Here is a 20,933-nt window from a genome sequence, read left to right on the forward strand (position 1 = left end):
GCCCTGGAAGCTTTCTGGGTCGTGTTGATGTATTTAATTTTTTTTTTTTTTTGCACTGGCTTCTGTACCAGGTGGCCAGCCAGTTTCATCATCTGGCTGTCTGTTCTGGACAGTTACATTTGTGCCTCTCTTGAATGGTGATTGGTTGCACGGTCAAGGGAAAATGCCATGTCATTGATGGAGATACAAGGTTAGGAAAGAAAGAACCAGAAGACCTCCATACCGTGGAGAGGAACCTGGTGACAGTGGGAAAGGCTTATCTTGGTACATGATTCTTGCTCTTGCTGTAACTGAAGACGTTAAGGAGAGACTGCTAGCCCGATTTATGTCAGATGCTCTTCCCCTCCACATCTCTGCCCTTATTTTGAGTCTGGCCCTTGGGCAGAGCAATTGCTTGATTGCTCTACTCTGTGGTATTCCCAGCCTGCTCTCCCGTGCGCCTCCCAAATTAGCCTAGAGAACTCACCCCGCTAGCTGGATATGGAAAGAAGACAGGCTTTTACGTCTGTGAATACTGGGCATAGCTTTTTTCTTTTTTAGAGAGAGGAAGGGAAAGGGATAGAGATAGAAACATCGATGAGGGAGGAAGTCATCGATTCGCTGCCTTCTGGGGTTCGAGTCCAAAACCCCAGCATGTACCCTAACCAGTAATGGAACTGGCAACCTCTTGGTTCCTGGGTCGATGCTCAACTGCTGAGCCACACCACACCGGCGGGGCTTGCTTTGTTTTTCTTTTTTTTAAAGGAATAGTAGAAGTACTTTATCCCGGAGATTGGGATTTCTCATGGCAATCTAGTGCCCATAGATAAAATTTTAGTGTCTGTCTCTCTGTTTTTCTTTTAAAATCCTCACCCAAGGATATTTTTCTTTCTTTTTCTAATTTTATTTTTAAAATATACTAAAGTTGGGACCCTAAAGCCTTTGGCAGCTGTACAGACTCAGTGCTGGGAGGGCCAGACTGTGTAGCTACCAGACTCCAAGTTCCTCCCTGGCGGGCGGCGGCGGCCTAGCGGCCTGGCGGCCGAAGCATCGCAGGTTTTAAGCCCCTGCAGGGTAGTGAGTGAATTGAATCCCTAGACATCCTCCTGCGCTTGCACTCACCATAGCTCCCGGTAATATTTTTCCATTGATTTTCAGAGAGCGTGGAAGAGAGTGAAAGAAATATTGATGTGAGAGAAACACATTGATTGGTTGCTTCCTGCACATGCCCAAGCCAGGGGCCGTGCCAGGATGAGCTTGCAACCAAGGTACATGCCCTTCACAGGAATTGAACCCGCGACCCTTGGGTCAGCAGGCTGACGCTCTATCCACTGAGCCAAACTGGCTAGGGCTGGTGTTTGTGTCTTGACAGGTGGCCTCCAAACTAATGTTTCAGTGTTCCAAAGGATGCTTTCCTGCCTCCCTCCCCACTGTTTGTGAGCATCTCTTCACTGCCACACACACGAGCAGGGCTTGGCCACTTGGCATTTTCCTGACAAGATGCCAGTTCTGATCCCTGGGAGAGGTAGCACTAGTTAGCAAATGTGCTGGTATTTTTTGAGGAATACTATGTATAGCATTACTTGCCTTACCTTATTAATATACTAGGGGAAGAAAGAGGCCCCTAATTTAGACCTCCTTGTGCTGGCTTCAGGGTCTCAAAAATTGTACAGACATTGTTTACTTTCTTATAGAGGTAACTGAGATATAGGTATATACTAGTACAGTCGTCCTTTCGTATCCATGGTTTTCACATCTGCAGATACAAACAACTGTGGGTCGAAAATACTCAGAAAAAAAAAAAAAATCCCAGGAAGTTTCAAAAAGCAAAACTTGAATTTGCCACTCACCAAGCACTATGCTGAATCCATGCAAATGAAATGATGTGTAGGCATACCCTGTTGTAGCCTGATTCTGTTTTTTTCATCTATAAAGTGGGGCTGGTACCGCAGCATTTTATATAAGGGACTTGATCATTTACAGAGTCTTATATCTGCAGGGTCCTGGAACCAGTCCTCCACGGTTGCCAAGGGATGCCTGTACATGCATTCATAGATATGCATGGATATATGTATATGTACTCATGTAAGTGTATGTGCATATACACATATACATAGATACATATAGCCCCTGATACATGTTAGCTGGTGATAATCAAGCAAGTCCTTGTGACGATGCAGCCAATGGGCTGTGTTACTGGTCACCTTTCCCTTTCTGACTTTTCCTGAACTCAGATTCTGAGAGTTGGAAAAAACACAGAGCATTTCCAATAAAATCTTCTGCTTGCAGCTTACGTGCAGAATTACATCTCTCAAAAGTGCTTGCTTCAACATTCCTGCTGGTGTGGGCTTTGGAGGGTGGGGATGGTGCAGTCATTCAGAAAAGGTTTATTGAACCCCAGTATGTGCAAGGCTTTGTGGGGGTGTAAATGTGAGGAGCTGGTTTCCCCACTCTCCAGGAGTTTTCTAAGGAAGAGCTTGACAGAGTAGCTGGAGTAACTTGAAGTAGGAAGAGCTGAATGTTGTAAAGGGGCTCATTGGTATTAGAGCGAGACTTCTCTGGAGGTTATGAAGGAAGGCTTTCTGGATCTGCTTCTGATCTGGGCAGATAGGATTGAGATGGTCATTGTAGGTGAAAGAAACAGCTTTTAAGTCAAAGAGTTCTTTTTAAAAAATGTATTCTGTTGAAGTAGAATCTTTAATTTGTCATAGATGTAGTAGTTTGGTGGTTAAGAGCTTGGGCTCAGAATTAGACCTCAGTTTGAGTCCTGGTTCTGCATTTGCTTTTAGCTCTTGGACCTTGAGCAAATTCTTTAACATTTCTGATTCTGTTTTTTCATCTATAAAGTGGGGCTGGTACTACCAACTTCATAGCGTCATTGTGAAGGTTAAATGAAATAACACTTCAAAGTACACTGAACAGTGCCTGGCATTTAGGAAGAGTAAGTGTTAGCTGGTTTTATCATATATACTTCTACCCACTGGGAATAGTTCTGCTCTCTGGGATCTGAAATCTGTTCCCCCATCTATATGAAAACTTTTCATATATTTAAAGAGAATTATGACTTCTCTTTATTTTCTCTTTTCGGTGTAAGGGCTTTCTTTTTTGCGATGGCTTCCAGATATTTGTGTGTTATGCCATGTGTAATGTAATGGTTCTTTACCAGGAGCAGTTTTGCACCCCAGGAGACAATTAAAAAAAAAATTGAATTCAGAGAGGGAGAGGGAGAGAGAGAGATAGAAGCATCAATGATGAGAGAGAATCATTGATTGGCTACCTCTTGCACGCCCCCTACTGGAGATCAAGCCCACAACCCAGGCATGTGCCCTTGACTGGAATCGAACCCGGGACCCTTCATTCTGCAGGCCGACACTCTATCCATTGAGCCAAACCTGCTAGGGCTGGAGACATTTTTTTGTTGTCACAACTGGGAGGCTGCTCCTGGCATGTAGTGGGTAGAGCCCAGGGATGCTGCGAGACATCCTAAAAGGCATCAGACAGCTCTCCACACAAAGAATTATTCTGTCCAGAATATCAATAGTGCTGATGTTGAAAAACCCTGACTGTCTGGACTTAATTATTCAGCCTTTTCTTTTCTCCAGTCCCTAAGGTTTGGGAAAGCAATATGTGGTCCCCAGAAAACTGTACAAGGATTCAGAAGGGGATGAAACAGCTCAAACTCTGTGACTTCTGACAGATCAACTAATCTTTTAAATAAAACTGCCTTCTTCCAAGCAAAGTGATTATAAATAATGAGAAGAATTAGAACCTCCCCCCCCCCCCCCAAAAAAAGATGATCTTGGAATGGTTTTTATTATATAACCACATGTAATTTTTGCTTCACTCTTGAGGAGTATGAACAATTATGTTGTCTCATTAGACGCTTCCTATCATTGAGGAGGAAATACATATTTTTTTTTATTGCTCTTTTACTAAAAGTAAAAAAAAAAAGCCAAGATGGTTAAGTGTGATAGCTGGTGAAGTTGAACATCCCTGAGTGACAGACTCCCTAGGAAAGAGAGTTCATCTGCCTCTAGCCTGGAGGGCCTGTTCTCACATCCAACTGCATGATGGACATGGCTGTTGCTCATGTTGTAAAGCAGCTGTCCAAAATGCCTCCGTCTCTGGATTTCTCACGGGCTTTGTCTTGCAGGGTTCAGTTTAGTTAACATTTTCTTGGTAAGGTGAGGTCTAAATGGAAAAAAAAATTCACCAGAATGATAGCTGTTTAAAGTGGGAACATAGAAATGATGGACTTGGCAAGAGCACTGGTTTAGTAGTTAGGACACAGGACTGCTACCACCCAAGTTCCTGAGCAGGTCATGTGACCAAGCATCACTGTCTTCCCCTGGGACATTAGAGAGAGTTTTGGGTCCATAGGAGTGTTGCACTTGGCTTAACCAGATGAGATTCTGAAAAAGGAGGGGTAAATAGAGTTTTAATCAAAACAATCCTTTAAAATATTCTGATTAAACTTGCTACATAGAGATTCTTTGAGAGGTAAAACATTTTTTGATTAAACTGATGCATTGTTTTTGGATCAATCTGGCTGTTTGTAAATTGGATTTTCTAAGAGGAGAATTGTAAGGGGAAACTGTTTTTCTCTTCTACTCTCCATACTTTTGACACCGGATAAGTGGTCGTCCCCCCCCCCCCCCCCACACACACACATCAAGTAATTCTCTAGTTCTCAGCTGACACCAACTGGGTGTTCACAAACTTAACTCTTAAGCTATCTGTTATGGGGATAAGAATCAGATCCCAAAAGGTAAGAACTCAGTCCCACAAGACTGCCCTTACTTCAGATGCCAATACAAGTCCTGATCGAAAATCTCGGTCACCTGCACTTCTGACCAACCAGCTGTAAATTGGGGGTTTCCACAATCCTCACCTTGAGTCTGATAATCTGTTAGAATGACTCACAAAGCTCAGGAAAACATTACTTACACTTGCCAGTTTATTATAAAGGATATTAAAAGGGATACTGATAAACAGGCAGATGAAGAGTTATATGTAACTACTTCAAGTTGGAAGGGACCTGATGTAGGGTCTGTCACCTTCCAAGAACTTGGATTCCTTCCCTAATCTACAGGTTCTCTCCTTGTTCGAGAATTTTTATAGGTCTTAATCTCTGTGTTTGACACGCTCTCTGCCCCCACTCCCATTCCCACCTAGGCCTGAAAGTTCCAACCTTCATCTTTTTCCCCCGCAACCTTCTAATCATTTGGTCTTTCTGGTAACCAGCCCCAAGCTCCATTCTGAGGCTAAGTCACCTCATCAGCATAAACTGTAGTGCTTTCAAAGGGGCTCCTTATGAATAACTTTTAAAAGACACTCTATCACTTTGGAACTTGCAAGGATTTTAGGAGGTCTATGCCAGGAACCAGGACACAGACCAAATATATTTCTTGTTGTATTACAAGGATGTACCAGTATGGTCTGGGACTCAGAGTTGTTGATAGATAAGTGGATTTGGGGAAGGCCGATGACTATCTTATTTAATAAAAGAGAAACATACAAATTGACCGTACCTCTGCTACACTCACAAGCCATGCCCACAAGCCAATTGGGAGCGAGTATGCAAATAAACCCACCCAAGATGGCGGCAGCCACGGAGCTGGAGCGAACAAGCTTGGGTTGCCCCTGGCGATGGAGGAAGCCAAGCTTCCTGCCTGCCCTGGTCAGCTGTGGGCTCCGCTCAAGGCTACAAAGTTTCAATTATAGAAGATAAATAAATCCCAGATACCTGCTTCCAGGCGCTGTGGCATCTGCTTAAGGAGGGTCTGGGAGCCTGGGTTGCCCGGGGCTGTGGCCAGCCTGCAAACAGCCCTCCGCCCCTCACCCAGGCTGGCCAGGCACCCCAGCGTGGACCCCCACCCTGGAGAGGGTATGGCCAGCTTGAAAACATCCATCAGCCCCTCACCCAGGCTGGCCACGCCCTCCCTCAGCGAGGACCCTCACCCCATGGGGGTGTGGCCGGCCTGCAAACCACCACAGGCCCCTCGCCCAGGCCGCCCCATGCCCCAAGGGAACCCCACCCTGATCCGGGACACCCTTCAGGGCAAACCAGCTGGCCCCGACCCGTGCACCAGGCCTGTATCTATACTAATAAAAGGGTAATATGCTAATTAGACTGGGAGACCTTCCAGGAGACCTGGACATTCTTCTGGTCAAAACCATGGTGGCGGGGCTGAGGTAGAGGCGGTTAGAGGCCAAGAGGGGAGGGCAGTTGTGGGTGATCAGGCTGGTGGGGGCGGGGGCTGTTGGGGGTAAGCAGACCAGCAGGGGGGCCAGTTGGGGGCAAGCAGACCATCAGTGGGGGTCAGTTGGAGGTGATCAGGACAGCGGGGGGGGGGGCAGTTGGGGGTGAGCAGGCCAGTGGGAAGGAAGGTGGGGTGAGCAGGCTGGCAGGCAGAGTGGTTAGGGGCAATCAGGCAGGCAGGCAGGTGAGCGGTTAGGAGCCAGTAGTCCCAGATTGCGAGAGGGATGTCCAGCTGCCGGTTTAGGCCCAATCCCTGTAAACCGGCAGTAGGACATCCTTCGAGGGGGTCCCAGATTGGAGAGGGTGCAGGCCGAGCTGAGGAACACCCCCTCCCCCGTGCACGAATTTCATGCACCAGGCCACTAGTCCTAATGATAAGTGTAGATTGAATATTGCCCTGTTACTTGGGAACCTGCCCTCTGTGCCTCTATTGATTGTGAAAGTTTGCTCCCTTGTTATGATTATTAATTGCCTAAACAAGATGCTAATCTTTTTTAAAAATATATTTTATTGATTTTTTTTACAGAGAGGAAGGGAAAGGGATAGTTAGAAACATCGATAAGAGAGAAACATTGATCAGCTGCCTCCTGTACACCCCCTACTGGGGATGTGCCCGCAACCAAGGTACATGCCCTTGACTGGAATCGAACCTGGGACCCTTCAGTCCATAGGCTGATGCTCTATCCACTGAGCTAAACCAGTTAGGGCAAGATGCTAATCTTTTAAAGACAAATGCCAAGAATCCTAATAGTCTGTGTTCAGATCTGCTGTTGCTTGGAAGCTGGTAGAATGCTATTCTAGATGGAACTATGCACCATCTTTTTATTTTTTTAATTAAACTTTTTGTTTTTAGATAACTGCACATTGTCACGCAGTTATCATAAATAATACAGAGAGAGCTGTCTGCACTTTATCCCATTTCCCCCAGTGGTAACATCTGGAAAGACTATAGTAACAATATTATAACCAGGATATTGACATTGATAAGAGTGAAGATATTTAACATTTCCATCACCAAAAGGATTCCTCATGTTGCCCTTTTATAGCCACTCATTTCCCTCCTTTTCCCACCCATTTCTTCCACCTTCAAGATCACGAAACTATTCTCCATTCCTATAATTTTGTCATTTATTTTCTTTTTTTTAAAAAAATATATTTTTATTAATTTTAGAGAGGAAGGAAGAGGGAGTGAGAGTTAGAAACGTCAATGATGAGAGAATCACTGATCGGCTGCCTCCTGCACGCCCCCCACTGGGGATCGAGCCTGCAACCCAGGCGTGTGCTCTTGACTGGAATTGAACCTGAGACCCTTCAGTCCACAGGTGACGCTCTATCCATCGAGCTAAACCGGCTAGGGCAGTCTTTTATTTTCTAAATAGAATTATACAGTAAGCAACTTTTTGTGGTTGACTTTTTTCTCTCAGTATGATTCTCTGGAGATTTATCCAAACAAAAAAATTTTTTTTAACCAAGTTTGTTCCTTTTTATTGCTGAATAGCATTCCATTGTATGAAAGTAGCACAGCTGTTTTTTTTAATCATTCACTTGTTGAAGGACATCTGTATTGTTTCCATTGTTTTTTTTTTTTTGCTATTCTGAATAATGCTGCTAAAAATTTTTTTTTAAAATATATTTTATTGATTTTTTACAGAGAGGAAGGGAGAGAGATAGAGAGTTAGAAACATCGATGAGGGAGAAACATCGATTCAGCTGCCTCCTGCACATTTCCCACTGGGGATGTGCCCACAACCAAGGTACATGCCCATGACCGGAATCAAACCTGGGACCCTTCAGTCTGCAGGCCAACGCTCTATCCACTGAGCCAAACCAGTTAGGGCTGCTTATAGGTTTTTATGTGGACATAAGTCCTTTCTCTGGGATAAATGTCCAGGAGTCTAATTGCTGGGTTGTGTGATAGTTTATATGCTTAGGAAACTGACAAGCTGTTTTTCAGTGTGGCCTTACTATTTTATATTTCCAGCAACAATATGTGAGTGACTCAATTTCTCTACATGCTTGCCAACACTTAGTGTTGTTACTATTTTAATTTTTTGAATTTTTAGGAGTTTATTTGAGCCAAACTGATGATAACTGCTGGGAAGGAAACTCTAAATGGGGGGAGAAAATGCTCCTGTGTTGTCACTAATTTTAATTTTAGCCATTTTGATAAGTGTGTGGTACTATCTTGTAGCTTAATTTGCATATTCCTAATGGCTAATGATGTTGAACATCTTTCCATGAGCTTAGTTACCATCAATATAGCCTCTAGTGAAATGCCTTTTGCCAGTTTTCTAGTAGGATTGTTTGTTTTTACTGTTACGTTTTCAGATTGCTTTTCATATTCTAGTTCTTTGTCAGATATATGTGGTTTGCTGATATTTTATCCAACTCCAGAGCTTGTCTTTTCATTCTCTTTTGCAGAGGAAAATATTGTAATTTTAATGAAATGGAATTCATTGAAATTTTCTTTTATTGCCTGTGCTTTGGAATCAAGTCTAAGAACTCTTTGCCTCATCCTAGATCCTGTAAGTTACTTTTTGTATGAGGTTTAAAACTTAAAACGAGGTTCATTTTTTTCATAAAAATGTCTGACTACTCCAGTACCATTTGGAAAAACATCCTCAAGGATCTTAGAGGGAAATGTCCAGTATTTTGCCACTAAGTATAAGATTAACTATATATTTTTTAGATGCCATTATCAAGTTGAAGTTTTCTATTCCCATTTTTGTTGTTGTTTTGTTAATCATCACTTGAGGATCTTTTCCCATTGATTTTTAGAGAGAGTGGAACGGAGGGGGAGAGACAGAGAGAAACATCGTTGTGAGAGAGACACATCCATTAGTTGCCTCCTGCATGCACCCTGACCTGGGCCAGGGATCCTCACACATGTGCCTGGACCTAGGCCAGGCATGTGCCCTTGACCGGATTCAAACCTGAGACCCTTCAGTTGAGGGCCAACACTCTATCCACTGAGCCAAATAGGCTAGGGCTACTCCTAGTTTTTGAAGAGGTTTTTTTTAAAAATTGTGATTGAATATTGTTTTTTTGTCAAATGCTTCTTCTGCACCAATTGATGCAATCATGTAATTTTTCTTCTTTAGCTTGTTAATATGGGGCTATCCCCTGTTTTATTCCTAATATTGATGATTTGTGTTTTCCCCTTTTTTTCTTTGCCAGTGTTGCTAGAAGTTTGTTAATTTAAGACCCAGCTTTTTGTTTCTTTGATTTTTCTCTATTTTTTTCAATTACATTTATTTTTGCTCTTTTATTATAATAATTTCTTTCCTTCACTTACTCTGAGGTTTTGTTTTGTTTTAGGTTTTATTGCTCTTTTTTCCTAAGTTCTTAAGGTAGGACTTAGATTATTGGAAACTTTCCCTTTTCCAGTGTACATATTTAGTGCAATAAACTTGATGAAATGGACCAGGAAGAACTGGTGGACTTTGATCCAAATCAAGAAAGACAGTGCCATTACAATGGAGAAGCATACGAGGATGATGAACATCATCCTAGGGGTGGTGTTCAGTGTCAGACCTCTTAATGGGGCCAGTGAATAACACTCACTGCTGGCATTTTTTATGCAGTAGTGAATGAGTGAAGGACTGTAACCATAATATGCTCACTACTTGCTATTGTTTTTGTTTTAATATTCAAGTATAGTAGTGTTTTAAAAGTTAAATGAAGAATAAACTCAAATATAAGAGCTCAAAAAAAATGAAAGGGGCTATTGAATCGTGTTGTATTTTCTCAATAAATTAGCTTAATTTTTTCTACTGTATTTTCCATTTTGTTTCTCCTTTTTTTATATCTCTCCTTTTGAGATTATTATTTTTATTTTCTTTTTGTCTTGTAATTTTACATTTCTAAAATCTCAGTTCATTTGCTCTTGCTTTTCTTTTCATTACTAAGGTATTTAGAGTGGTAAATTTTTCTTTGGTAGATTCCCATATCCTATCTAATAATAGAGAAACATGGTAATTAACCGTAACTTCGCTACCCTTCCCATTGGCTAATCAGTGAGATATGCAAATTAACTGCCAGCCAAGATGGCGGCCGGCAGCCAGGCAGCTGAAGCAAACAGGAGGCTTGCTTGCTCCAGTGACGGAGGAAGCCAAGGTTCCCCGCCTGCCTCAGCCCAGCTCTGAGCTCCAGATGCAACAATGTTGCAATTATAGAAGCTAAACAAACCCAGAAACCCGCTTTCAGCCGCCAGCGGGCTCAGAGCTTAGAGCGCCAGTGATGGCAACAGAGTTTCAATTATAGAAGCTAAACAAATCCAGATACCTGTTTTCAGCCAGCCACAGACAGCCTCAGAGCTGGACCCGGCTCTCAGCTCCAGTGACAGCTATAGAAGGTAAATAAATCCCAGAATAAAAAAAAAAAAAAGAGGCTGGGAGCTTCAGTCGCCCGCCAGCCTGAAAACGGCCCTCCGCCCCTCACCCAGACTGGCCAGGCACCCCAGTGGGGACCCCCACTCTGAAGGGGGTGTGACCAGATGCAAACAGCCATTGGCCCGTCATCCAGGCTGGCCAGGCACACAAGCGGGACCCCCACCCTGATCTGGATCACCCTTTAGGGCAAACCAGCTGGCCCCCACCCGTGCACCAGGCCTCTATCCTATATAGTAAAAGGGTAATATGCAAACTGACCCTAACAGCAAACCGACTGGGAATGACTGGTCACTATGACACACACTGACCACCAGGGGGCAGACGCTCAATGCAGGAGCTGCCCTCTGGTGGTCAGTGCGCTCCCACATGGGGGAGCTCTGCTCAGCCACAAGCAAGGCTGATGGCTGCCAGTACAGCAGTGGTGGTGGGAGCCTCTCCTGCCTCCTCAGCAGCGCTAAGGATGTCTGACTGCAGTTTAGGCCTGCTCCCCGCTGGCAAGTGGGCATGCCCCGAGGCTGCCGGGCTGCCAGAGGTATGTCTGATTGCCATCTTAGGCCCAATCCTCTGGGGAGCGGGCCTAAGCCAGCAGGTGGTCATTCCCTGAGGGGTCCCAGACTGCGAGAGGACACAGGCCGGGCTGAGGACACCTCCCCACCCCCCCGAGTGCACAAATTTTTGTGCACCGGGCTTCTAGTATTTTGATAAAATTGATAATTTTGTTTAAGGTATTTTATTATTTTCTGCACTTTTTTCTTGGCCTGGTCATAATTCAAGAAAGATGTTATATATTTCTTTAAGTTAAAATATATTTTATTCTTTTCCATTATGTGTAATTACACATTATATATAAAACATGCACATATTTTACACGTACGTTATTTCCAATGGGTCGAACATCTTTTAATTTGTTCTGAGAATTAGGTATGTGTTTGTAATTTCTACCTTTTTAAACTCAGAGGGAAATAATGACTGCTAATTTCACATGTTATACATAGTTTGCTTTCTCATCTTTTAGTTCTCTAAACAAATTAAAATCATACTTTATATATTACTTTTTAATTTTTTCCTTAGTATAATGTGAACATTTCCTCATGTAATTAAATAATTATTTAAAAATATTTTTATGCCAAAACCGGTTTGGCTCAGTGGATAGAGCGTCGGCCTGCGGACTGGAGGGTCCCGGGTTCGATTCCGGTCAAGGGCATGTACCTGGGTTGCGGGCACATCCCCAGTAGAGGGTGTGCAGGAGGCAGCTGATAGATGTTTCTCTCTCATCGATGTTTCTAACTCTCTATCTCTATCTCTCTCCCTTCCTCTCTGTAAAAAATCAATAAAATATATTTAAAAAAAAATATTTTTAAAGGCTCCATAGTATTATAAAGATCTTTTATAGACTTAAAAAAAAATTCTCTTCTGAGGATATGGTTTTTTTCCTGTTTGTTTGTTTTTGGTTAATCCTCACCTGAGGGTATTTTTTCCATTGAGTTTTTTAAGGAGAGTGGAAGAGAGGGAAAGACAGAGAGAAGCATCAATGTGAGAGAAACATTGATTGGTTGCCTCCTGCACGAGCCCCAACCAGGGCCCTGGCCAGGAAGGATCCTGCAACCAAGGTACATGCTCTTGACCAGAATCAAACCCAGGACCCTTTGGTCCGCAGGCCGACGCTCTAGCCACTGAGCCAAACCAGCCAGGGCTGAGGATATGTTTTTCATCTTTTGAAAGAGAGAGAAACAGCGATATGAGAAAGAAACATTGATCAGTTGCTTCCCATACACACCTTGATTGGGGATCAAACCCACAACCTAGGTATGTGCCCTGACCAGAATCAAACCTGCAACCTTTTGGTGGATGGGATGATGCTCCAATTGAGGCACCCTTCCAGGGCTTTTATAGACTATTTAATGAGAGCAATTTTCGTTGACTATTTAAATTGTCTTACAGTACCTTTACTTGTACCTTTCATTTAAATTTTATGTATTTAAATTTTTAAAATGTATTTTTATGTATTTCAGAGAGAAAAGAAAAGGGAGAGAGAGGTAGAAATGTCAATGATGAGAGAGAATCATTGATCGGCTACCTCCTGCACGCCCCCGACTGGGAATCAAGTTGCAACCTGGGCATGTGCCCTTGACCGAAATCGAACCCAGGACCTTTGAGTTTGCAGGCTGATGCTCTATCCGCTGAGCCAAACCAGTTAGGGCTGTATTTAAAATTTTTAAGGTATTTATTGATTTGAGAGAAAGAGAAATATCGATTTGTTGTTCCACTTATTTATGCACTCACTGGTTGATTCTTATATGTGCCCTAAGGATCAAACCACAATCTTGGTTTATTGGAGGATGCTCTAACCACCTGAGCTACTTGGCAAACACATATACATGGCATGAAATTCAAAGGGAACAAAAGGGTTTAGCCTGTCTCGGTTAATCAGTCTTCCTTCCCTCTGAACCAGTTAGAGTTACGAGTTTGTTGTGTTTCTTTTCAGGGCTCCCTCTCCCCTTTCCTTTCTCCCCCTCCTCCTCCAACCCCAACACCAACACCATCACCAGTCATCACACATGTACTTTTTCCTTTTTCACACAAATAACCATCTGCATCTTACTTTTTCCTCCACTCAATATACCATGGAGGTGATTCACATCAGTATATAAAAAATCCTTACTAGTTTTAAGACTACACAGTGTTCTGATCTATAGATGTTTCATAATTTAAGCAGACTATTAATTTAAGTTGTTACAATACTTATAAATTAAAGCTGTGTTTATTGCGATTTGTTCCTTGTTTTTAAAGGATGGGTCTCTAGATTGTATTCTTTCGTTTGCTCCCCTTCTTTGACATGTGGTTTTGCTTTTCTTAGTGAGGAATGCGTCAGGCTGATGACTGCCCCTGTCTTGTAGGAATTATGGGCCCCTTTAAAGGAATGATGAGCTCACTTCCTTATGGGAGGGCATTCGGCATTGAAGTTGGTATTTAAGGAATACCTGAGATTGAAGGTTCTGATAGTACAAATTGTTTTAAATGTGAAATACAATAACATAAGAAATGCCTAACACATGAAAGTAGTACTTAAAGGATTATAAAATGAACACCTGTGTGACCCGGTCCAGGTCAAGAAATAGACCATTGTCTATACCTCTGGGGCCTTTTTAATTTATAATTCCTTCCACGCCCTCTGTGGTGGCCACTTTCCTGATCATGACGGTATTCATGTTGTCTTCGTATCTGTATAACCTATGTATTCTTAAGCAATGTAGTAAAATTGTGCTTATTTTTGGAACTCTCCCCTAATGTTTTTAGATATCAGAAATTTTGTACCCCAGGAGCAGCCCTGAAGAGGAAGAGCCATAGAGGGTGTGTGGGAAGTGAAGAGGCAATGATTCTACACATCTTGTCTTAGTGAAGTTTGGGGAACTTCAGCCTTATTATTATTAGGTGAATTTGAGATCTTTTTTGTACCAGGGGATGGAGCTATATCTTCACTGTTGCTAGGATTCCAGAACTAGCTCTGTGTTTGTTTCTTTGAAGTGCTGCTGTGACCAGGGCATAGTCCTGCCCGGAGGTCTCCTTATATGCCCATTCTGTTTCTACTCATGTTCTTCTGCTGGACATTTTTAACTGTGTGTTCATTCTTAAGAGCCCTAAAATTCTGCTCTTATTTTTTCTTTCCAAATCTGTAAAAGCTTTGGAGTTTAATTTAGACTTTATGCATAAACTAGTGAATTCAGGCACATTGAAAGGAAATTAATTAGAAGAAATATTTTAATATTGCTATTCGCTCTTTCTCTATAATAGAAGTGTCAGAGATGGAAGAAATTTAGTAAAATGTACATGAAAGTAATATATAAGTTGATTGATATAACAACGAATATTTTCCATGAAATTTCTACTGTCAGAATCTTTGTTTATCATTAATTTTTTAAAATATGCCAGGTATTCTGGAAAATTCATATCATTTGAACAAACTTTGCCTTTGCTACAACATGGAGTAAATTTTCCATCAGATGGTTTTTCATTGGAGAAATTTAGGGATAGGCACAATGGACATGTAACAGTCATTCCACCACAACTGTGTTCGATAATTGCGTCCTCATTTACCTCATTTTCGCTATGAAAGCAGTTCCTACCAGTATTGGTAGTACTTGTCCGTGACTGTTCTTCAGACATATTCTGTCGACGATGTCACTTTCTTTCACCTCCAGAGGTACGTTGTGCCAATAGTTGTTCTTCAGACATACTCTTTTGATGATGTCACTTTCTTTCAGCCTCAGAGGTACGTTGTGCCAATAGTTGGTCTTCAGATACATTCTGTTGACGATGCAGGCTTCTTTTGGCTTCAGAGATACGTTGTGGCAATAGTTGGTTTTCAGACATATTCTGTTGACAATTTCGGCTCCAGAATGTCAACAAAAACGTGATGTCTATACCTGGCACCCACAGCCACTGTTTGCAGGCTGGGATGGGCTGTTGGCCTGCATTTTGCACCATGGGGTCTCTGCACCATTGGCTGCGATTTGGTGGGCTGTCGTTCTGGGATGGTGGCGGGGCCTTTGTCCCACTTGGGGGAAGCCTAGTGTTGCTTTATCAGTGCCAGGTCCACAGTGCCATTTCTCTGTGAGTGACATGGCAGCTCCTGCATTGAGCATCTGCCTCCTGGTGGTCAGTGCATGTTATAGCAACTGGTCGGACAGTGGGAAGGACACAGCATATTAGCCTTATATATATATATATATATATATATATATATATATATATATATATATAGACTAGATGCCCAGTGCATGAATTCGTGCATGGGTGGGGTCCCTCTGGGTGGCCTGCAGGGATCAGGCTGAAACCCGCAGTCCAACTCTGCCTGCAGCTCCTACCTGCCGCTCCCGCTCATCCCGGACCCACTGTGCCTGCCGCAGGCTCACACCCATTCAGTCCCGTTTGGGAGAGGCTCGCACTGTCACAGCAGCGCTCGCCAGCCATGAGCCTGGCGCCTGGTGCCCTTCCAAGGGGAGTGGTGTGCAGGATTGGGTTGAAACCAGTTCTTCTACATCCTCCGAGGGGTCCCAGATTGTGAGAGGGCGCAGGTCAGGCTGAGGGACACCCCCTGGTGGTCAGTGTACATCATAGTGAGCAGTTGAGCAGCCTTCGCTTATCGTTAGCATATTACACTTTGGTTGTTTGGTTGTTCTGCCATTTGGTCTATTTGCATATTACCCTTTAATATATAGGGTGCTTGTTCCTCTTTCCCATTTAGGGACCTTGGATGCTTGAGCAAATTGATGTTTTTTCTTTTTTGTGTCAACTATTTTGGATTTTCTATAAACATAAGTAGAAATGGTATTATGGTATATAGATCATGCCTGATTTAAGAAAACACACAAAAATTATTTTATATAAGAAGACCATAGAAATAATTTCTAGTTAACTTTGGTAGTTGAGTTACTTTCAAAATTTGTGATGCTACTTACATCACCACCTAATATACATATGAATATATGTATGTGTGCTAAAATTTCACTATGTACAGTTATTCTGATATCATTTATCCTGTTCTAATTTCATTAAAAATAAGTGGTGATTGGGGACCCATTAAATTGTCTGCAGGATTCTTCAGTAGGTCACGGCTTGCAGTTGAAAAGGTGCCACAATTTTCTAGAGGGAAGAGGTTGGCTTCAAGGGATTAAACTGAGTTAGGCAGCCCTGGCTGGCGTGGCTTAGTGGTTGATTGTCAACCTATGAACCAGGAGGTCACAGTTTGATTCCCAGTCAGGGCACATGCTTGGGTTGCGGGTTCAATCCCCAGTAGGGAGCGTGCAGGAGGCAGCCGATCCATGATTTGCGCTCATTATGGATGGTTCTCTCTCCCCCCTTCCTTCCTCTATGAAATCAATCAATCCTATCTATTATCTATCTATCTATCTATCTATCTATCTATCTATCTATGGTTTTAAAAATAAACTGAGGCAAACTAGAGTCAAGGTGTGCTTAAGAGCCTGGACTTTGGAGAAGGATGGACTTGGGCTCATCTCTTGGCTCTGCTACTTGCCAGTCACAAGCTAGTAGGCATTCTAGAGCTTAAGCCTTCTATAAAATGGGAATGACACTTCCTGCCTTGGGGTTTTGAGGATTAAATGGAAGAATGTATGGCTGTAAGGTAAGCATTAATACACACCCACTGTATCAGGACAAATTGGAGTTTCTCTGACTTGAGCCCAGTGGTCTTTGTACAGGTTGCAGAATCTACTAGGACAGGAGTTATGGGACAGTGTTAAGTAGCAGAACAAGTGGATGGGAATTGTTTAGTTGATTTGCTGAGCCTTTGGGATCAGGTCAGGTGACTGCTGGAATGTATGCTCACAAATTCTGTTAGTTCTTTATAGGAGTGGGAGCTGCATGAAGGTGTCAGGCAGTTACAGTGCCTTCAGTGCAGAAGAGTTGGACTGCTGTGCTTGTTCATGGGTGGGAGGTTGAAGCCAAAGTGTGTGTGTGTGTGTCTGTGTGTGTGTCTGTGTGTAAGATCAACTCAGGGGAAGACTAGAGGACATACTCTGAGTTTTCACTCTATCTCCTTCCATATTTCACATTTAAAATAATTTCCTGCTCTTCTACCCCCTTTTCTAAAGAATGACCAGCTTTATATTTTAGATAACAGTCTGTTCTTAAAAGGAATTGAAGCCAATTTGAATGTTAAAATTTAAATAAGAAAATTAAATTTATATAAAGTCCTAATATGAAGAGAAACCCATTTATTAACATTTAGTGTTTTCCCTTCCAGTTTTTTCTCATGCATTTAAAAAAAAGGTGGCAGTAATACCGTACATCAGGCACCTTTATAATGAAATTAAAAATTGAACTGGCTAGATAGCTCTAGATCAGTAAGATGTAGAGGAAGGGAGAAGGGGCAGTGTTGAATGGGAGAGAGAGTAACATTGATTTAATCTATCCTCTTAGGTGCTCTGTAAGAAGTAAGAATTTGACTGTAAAACTTCCCTCTTTACTGCTCTTCTCCCTTATTAGGCATGTGCTCCTGAGGTCAGAAGAACAGATCTTAGGGTTGTTGTGCTTCTAAAATTAGTATCTCCGTTAGATTGCTGGTAGAGTTTCTATTTTTTTTTTTTTTTTTTTTTGTGGAATATGAAAGCTGAACTGTTTCTAATAGTTCTATTAACCATATATTTGCTAGTCAGTGCTTCTCAACTGCTCAGGCTCTCCACCAGTGAACCCTCTCAGGTCCTGAGAAAAACCCAAGTAGCCTACCCTCCATGGCAGAACCTGAATGGGCAGTGCTGCCTGGAAAGGGTGACTTAACATGAGTCTATTATGTTTTCTCTTTTTCCCACAGATTTTGAAGCCAGCTTCATAAGGCTTTTGGACAAAATAACAAATGGTTCTCGAATTGAAATAAACCAAACAGGTAAGCTCCTTTTCTTCCTGTTCGGGAAAGCATCTACATATGCACTACTTAATCATCCTTCTGTTTCTCACTCCATTTGATGGTATACATTTTATATTCAGATGGAAACATCCAGGTTCCTGTCTGTGATACAGTTGTTTGGAGATATGTGTGAATTCTGCCGATTTAAGGGGCATACACTTGATTTAAGGAAGTTAGAAGACTGAAAATTTCAGATCAACAAACCAACACCTTCTCTTTTTTTAACAGTAAATATTTTATACCTACCACTTATTAACTTAAAATTTTTCAAAGTCCATTTACTTATATTATCACAACAAAATCTTACCACAACCTCTAGGAGGTAGTTGTATGTGCTGAATTTTATTTTTTTATTTTGCTTTTAAGATTAGTTTAAATAAGTATATGCAAAAATTGTGAAAACCCCTTCAGCTGTTTCCGTTCCATTCCCTCCCCAGGTGCAGCCATGCTGGGGAGGGCGACGTGCCCTTGTCTGCTTCCTCTATATGCATTTGCTTATAAGGGTACCTCTGTACCTTAGACGAACAATTTTCAACCAGTGTGCTGCAATAATTTTTAAAAAGATGCAATACCTGACTATTTTGTCAGGGGCACTGACCTCTTTACCCTTAGATGGTCAGATAAAAAAATATGATAATAGCCAACACAATATCTGTCCAGTGTGAATGAGTCAGAGTTATACCTAATTTTTTTTTGGTCAGGTCAGCAAAAAAATTTAACATAGCTTTTGGTGTGCCATAGAATTTTAATAATTGGTGAGATGAGGACAGTTGAAAATAGCTGTCTTAGACCATCAACAGGGTTGTGCTCTTGATATGTTCTACAGCCAGCTTTTTGTCTTCACTAGCACAGATGTCACAGGTTAATCTCAATTATTTCAGTAGGCCTCATATATAGTATTCCATTGTTGGATGCATGATCATTTATTTCAGTTTGTTTCTAGATACTTTTTGTTTGTTTGCTATTAGAAACACTTTTACTAGTATATACATTGTATAGGAAGCAAACATCTTTGCCAGGTTCCATGAACTAATTATGTACCTTTCTGTACGTGTGCAACAGAGGAAACTCTGAACTTGTTGACTCTTTTCTTTCTAATCCTCACCTGAGGATATGTTTATTGATTTTAGAGAGAGGAAGGGAGAAAGAGAGAAACATCTATTCCTTGACTTGCCGGGGTCCAACCCCAGCAGGTCCAGGGGTCCCCAAAGGTGTAGACGGAGTCGGCGAAGAAGGAATGACACAGAGACAGCGTCCAGTTGATCAGCAGCCTCGCCAGGATCTCTAGCCAGGATTTCCATCCAAGTTCTGGTCTGGATCTCCAGCGAAGTTCTGGTTAGGATTTCCAGCCAGGTTCTGTGTCCATGTTCTCTTGCTAGGCTCTCCAGCCAGGTTCTGTCCAGGTTCTCCAGCCAGGTTCAGTCACCAGGTTCTAGTCAGGTTCTCTTGCCAATTTCTGTAGTCAGGTTCAGTCCAGGATCTTTTGCCATGTTCTCTCCCTAGGTTCTGTCTCTAGGTTCTGAGGCCAGTTTCTGTCCAGGATCTTTTGCCATGTTCTCTCCAGCGAAGTTCTTCTGTCTCTAGAGAACGTTCTGTGTAGGTTCTGTGCCTAGGTTCTGTCTCTCTTGGTTCCGTATTCTAAGTTCTGTCTCTTGCTGTCTTATTACATCTGTATTTATACCAGTTGATTCAATCCTATCAATCTCTATTACAAAGGTTAGGGCGTTTCTTATCTCCATTCCAGGGAGTAAAGATTATGTAGCTCAAGCATGATTGTTCGTAGTTAAAGTGATTAATTACCCACCTGGCACTAGTTAAGAGGTTTTATTCCCTCCCTAACTTCAGGGGAAAATCCCTACCTGGGGATTGAACCTTTCTCGGAGAGGTGACCTTGGTTAAAACACAGCGCCAAGAAGGTGAGCAAACATATTAAGAACAGTATGCCATATATGCCAGGTCCCTTGAAACAGCGAGGATGGACTGGCTCCCGGCATTGACTCTCCTACAAACCCCAACCAGGATCGAACCTGTAACCCAGGTATGTGCCCTGACTGGAAATCAAACCCGAAGCCCTTTGGTGTTCGGGGCAACGCTCCAACCAAGTGAGCCACACCAGCCAGGGCCCACATGTTGTTTCTTTTAAGAAAGAAGACAAGCTTGGCTTAAAAAGTGGCCTGGCACCACAGGAAATTTGTTGAAGAGAACAGGTTTTAGGTATGCGGCTTCAGATGCCCTTTGCAAGCTATGGTTCTATTAGTCTTCCTTGTCTTGTTTACTTTGAAATTCCTGGAGATTTTTTCAGCAGTTTATATTGGTGATTCAGAGGGCAGGTAATGAATACATTTTCTAGTCACTTCTATAGCTTAGGTTGGGAAGTAGATATTTACATGATCCTGCTACCCTTGTATCACTCTCCCATACCCACCTCCACCCCAGGGTAGAATACTTCATTCTGATGACCTGGTCAATTTCTCATTTGGTTAATTTGCAGGCACAGACAGATTTGCAGTGCAGTGTTTAATGGTTATATAGCTTTTTTTTTTTTTTTAAAGGCTTTTTGTACTAGAGGATTAGAATAGTGTTTAGAATAACTGATGTAGAATCTTTCCCTTTGAGAAGTGTGGGAGGAATATGATTCTGATTTTGATCGATTCTGATTGTTGGTATTTTGGTTTTTAATATAGTAAGACCTAAATTTATTCTATGAAACTCGCAAGAGCTGCTTGCCTTTGGAGTGATTGAACGTATCTCCTTCCTCTGTTGCTAAATTTGCTCATTGATAAATTGTGCCAGAAGACATTGCAAAACATTTGAGCGACAAAAAGATCTTGTTCACCCACTTATACCCCCAGATCATCTAGAGCAGCAGTTCTCA

At 42.3% G+C, this 20,933-nt stretch overlaps 1 protein-coding gene across 8 annotated transcripts in view; it reads left to right on the forward strand.

Moving 5' to 3' along the window:
- RCL1 (RNA terminal phosphate cyclase like 1) overlaps positions 1–20,933 on the forward strand; it is a 60,029-nt gene that overhangs the window by 1,250 nt on the left and 37,846 nt on the right. For 4 of the 8 annotated variants that reach the window (XM_036331039.1, XM_036331042.1, XM_036331038.1 and 1 more), the window contains exon 2: positions 17,966–18,037. In XM_036331039.1, coding sequence (XP_036186932.1) covers positions 17,966–18,037 — 72 coding nt within the window. Of the gene's footprint in view, positions 1–8,660; positions 8,767–13,929; positions 14,065–17,965; positions 18,038–18,138; positions 18,286–20,933 lie in introns of those variants that run through there. The other 4 variants (XM_036331044.1, XM_036331043.1, XM_036331045.1 and 1 more) reach the window with 4 other exon arrangements.

Source organism: Myotis myotis, unplaced genomic scaffold, assembly GCF_014108235.1.
Source record: "Myotis myotis isolate mMyoMyo1 unplaced genomic scaffold, mMyoMyo1.p scaffold_m19_p_12, whole genome shotgun sequence".
NCBI lineage: Eukaryota > Metazoa > Chordata > Mammalia > Chiroptera > Vespertilionidae > Myotis > Myotis myotis.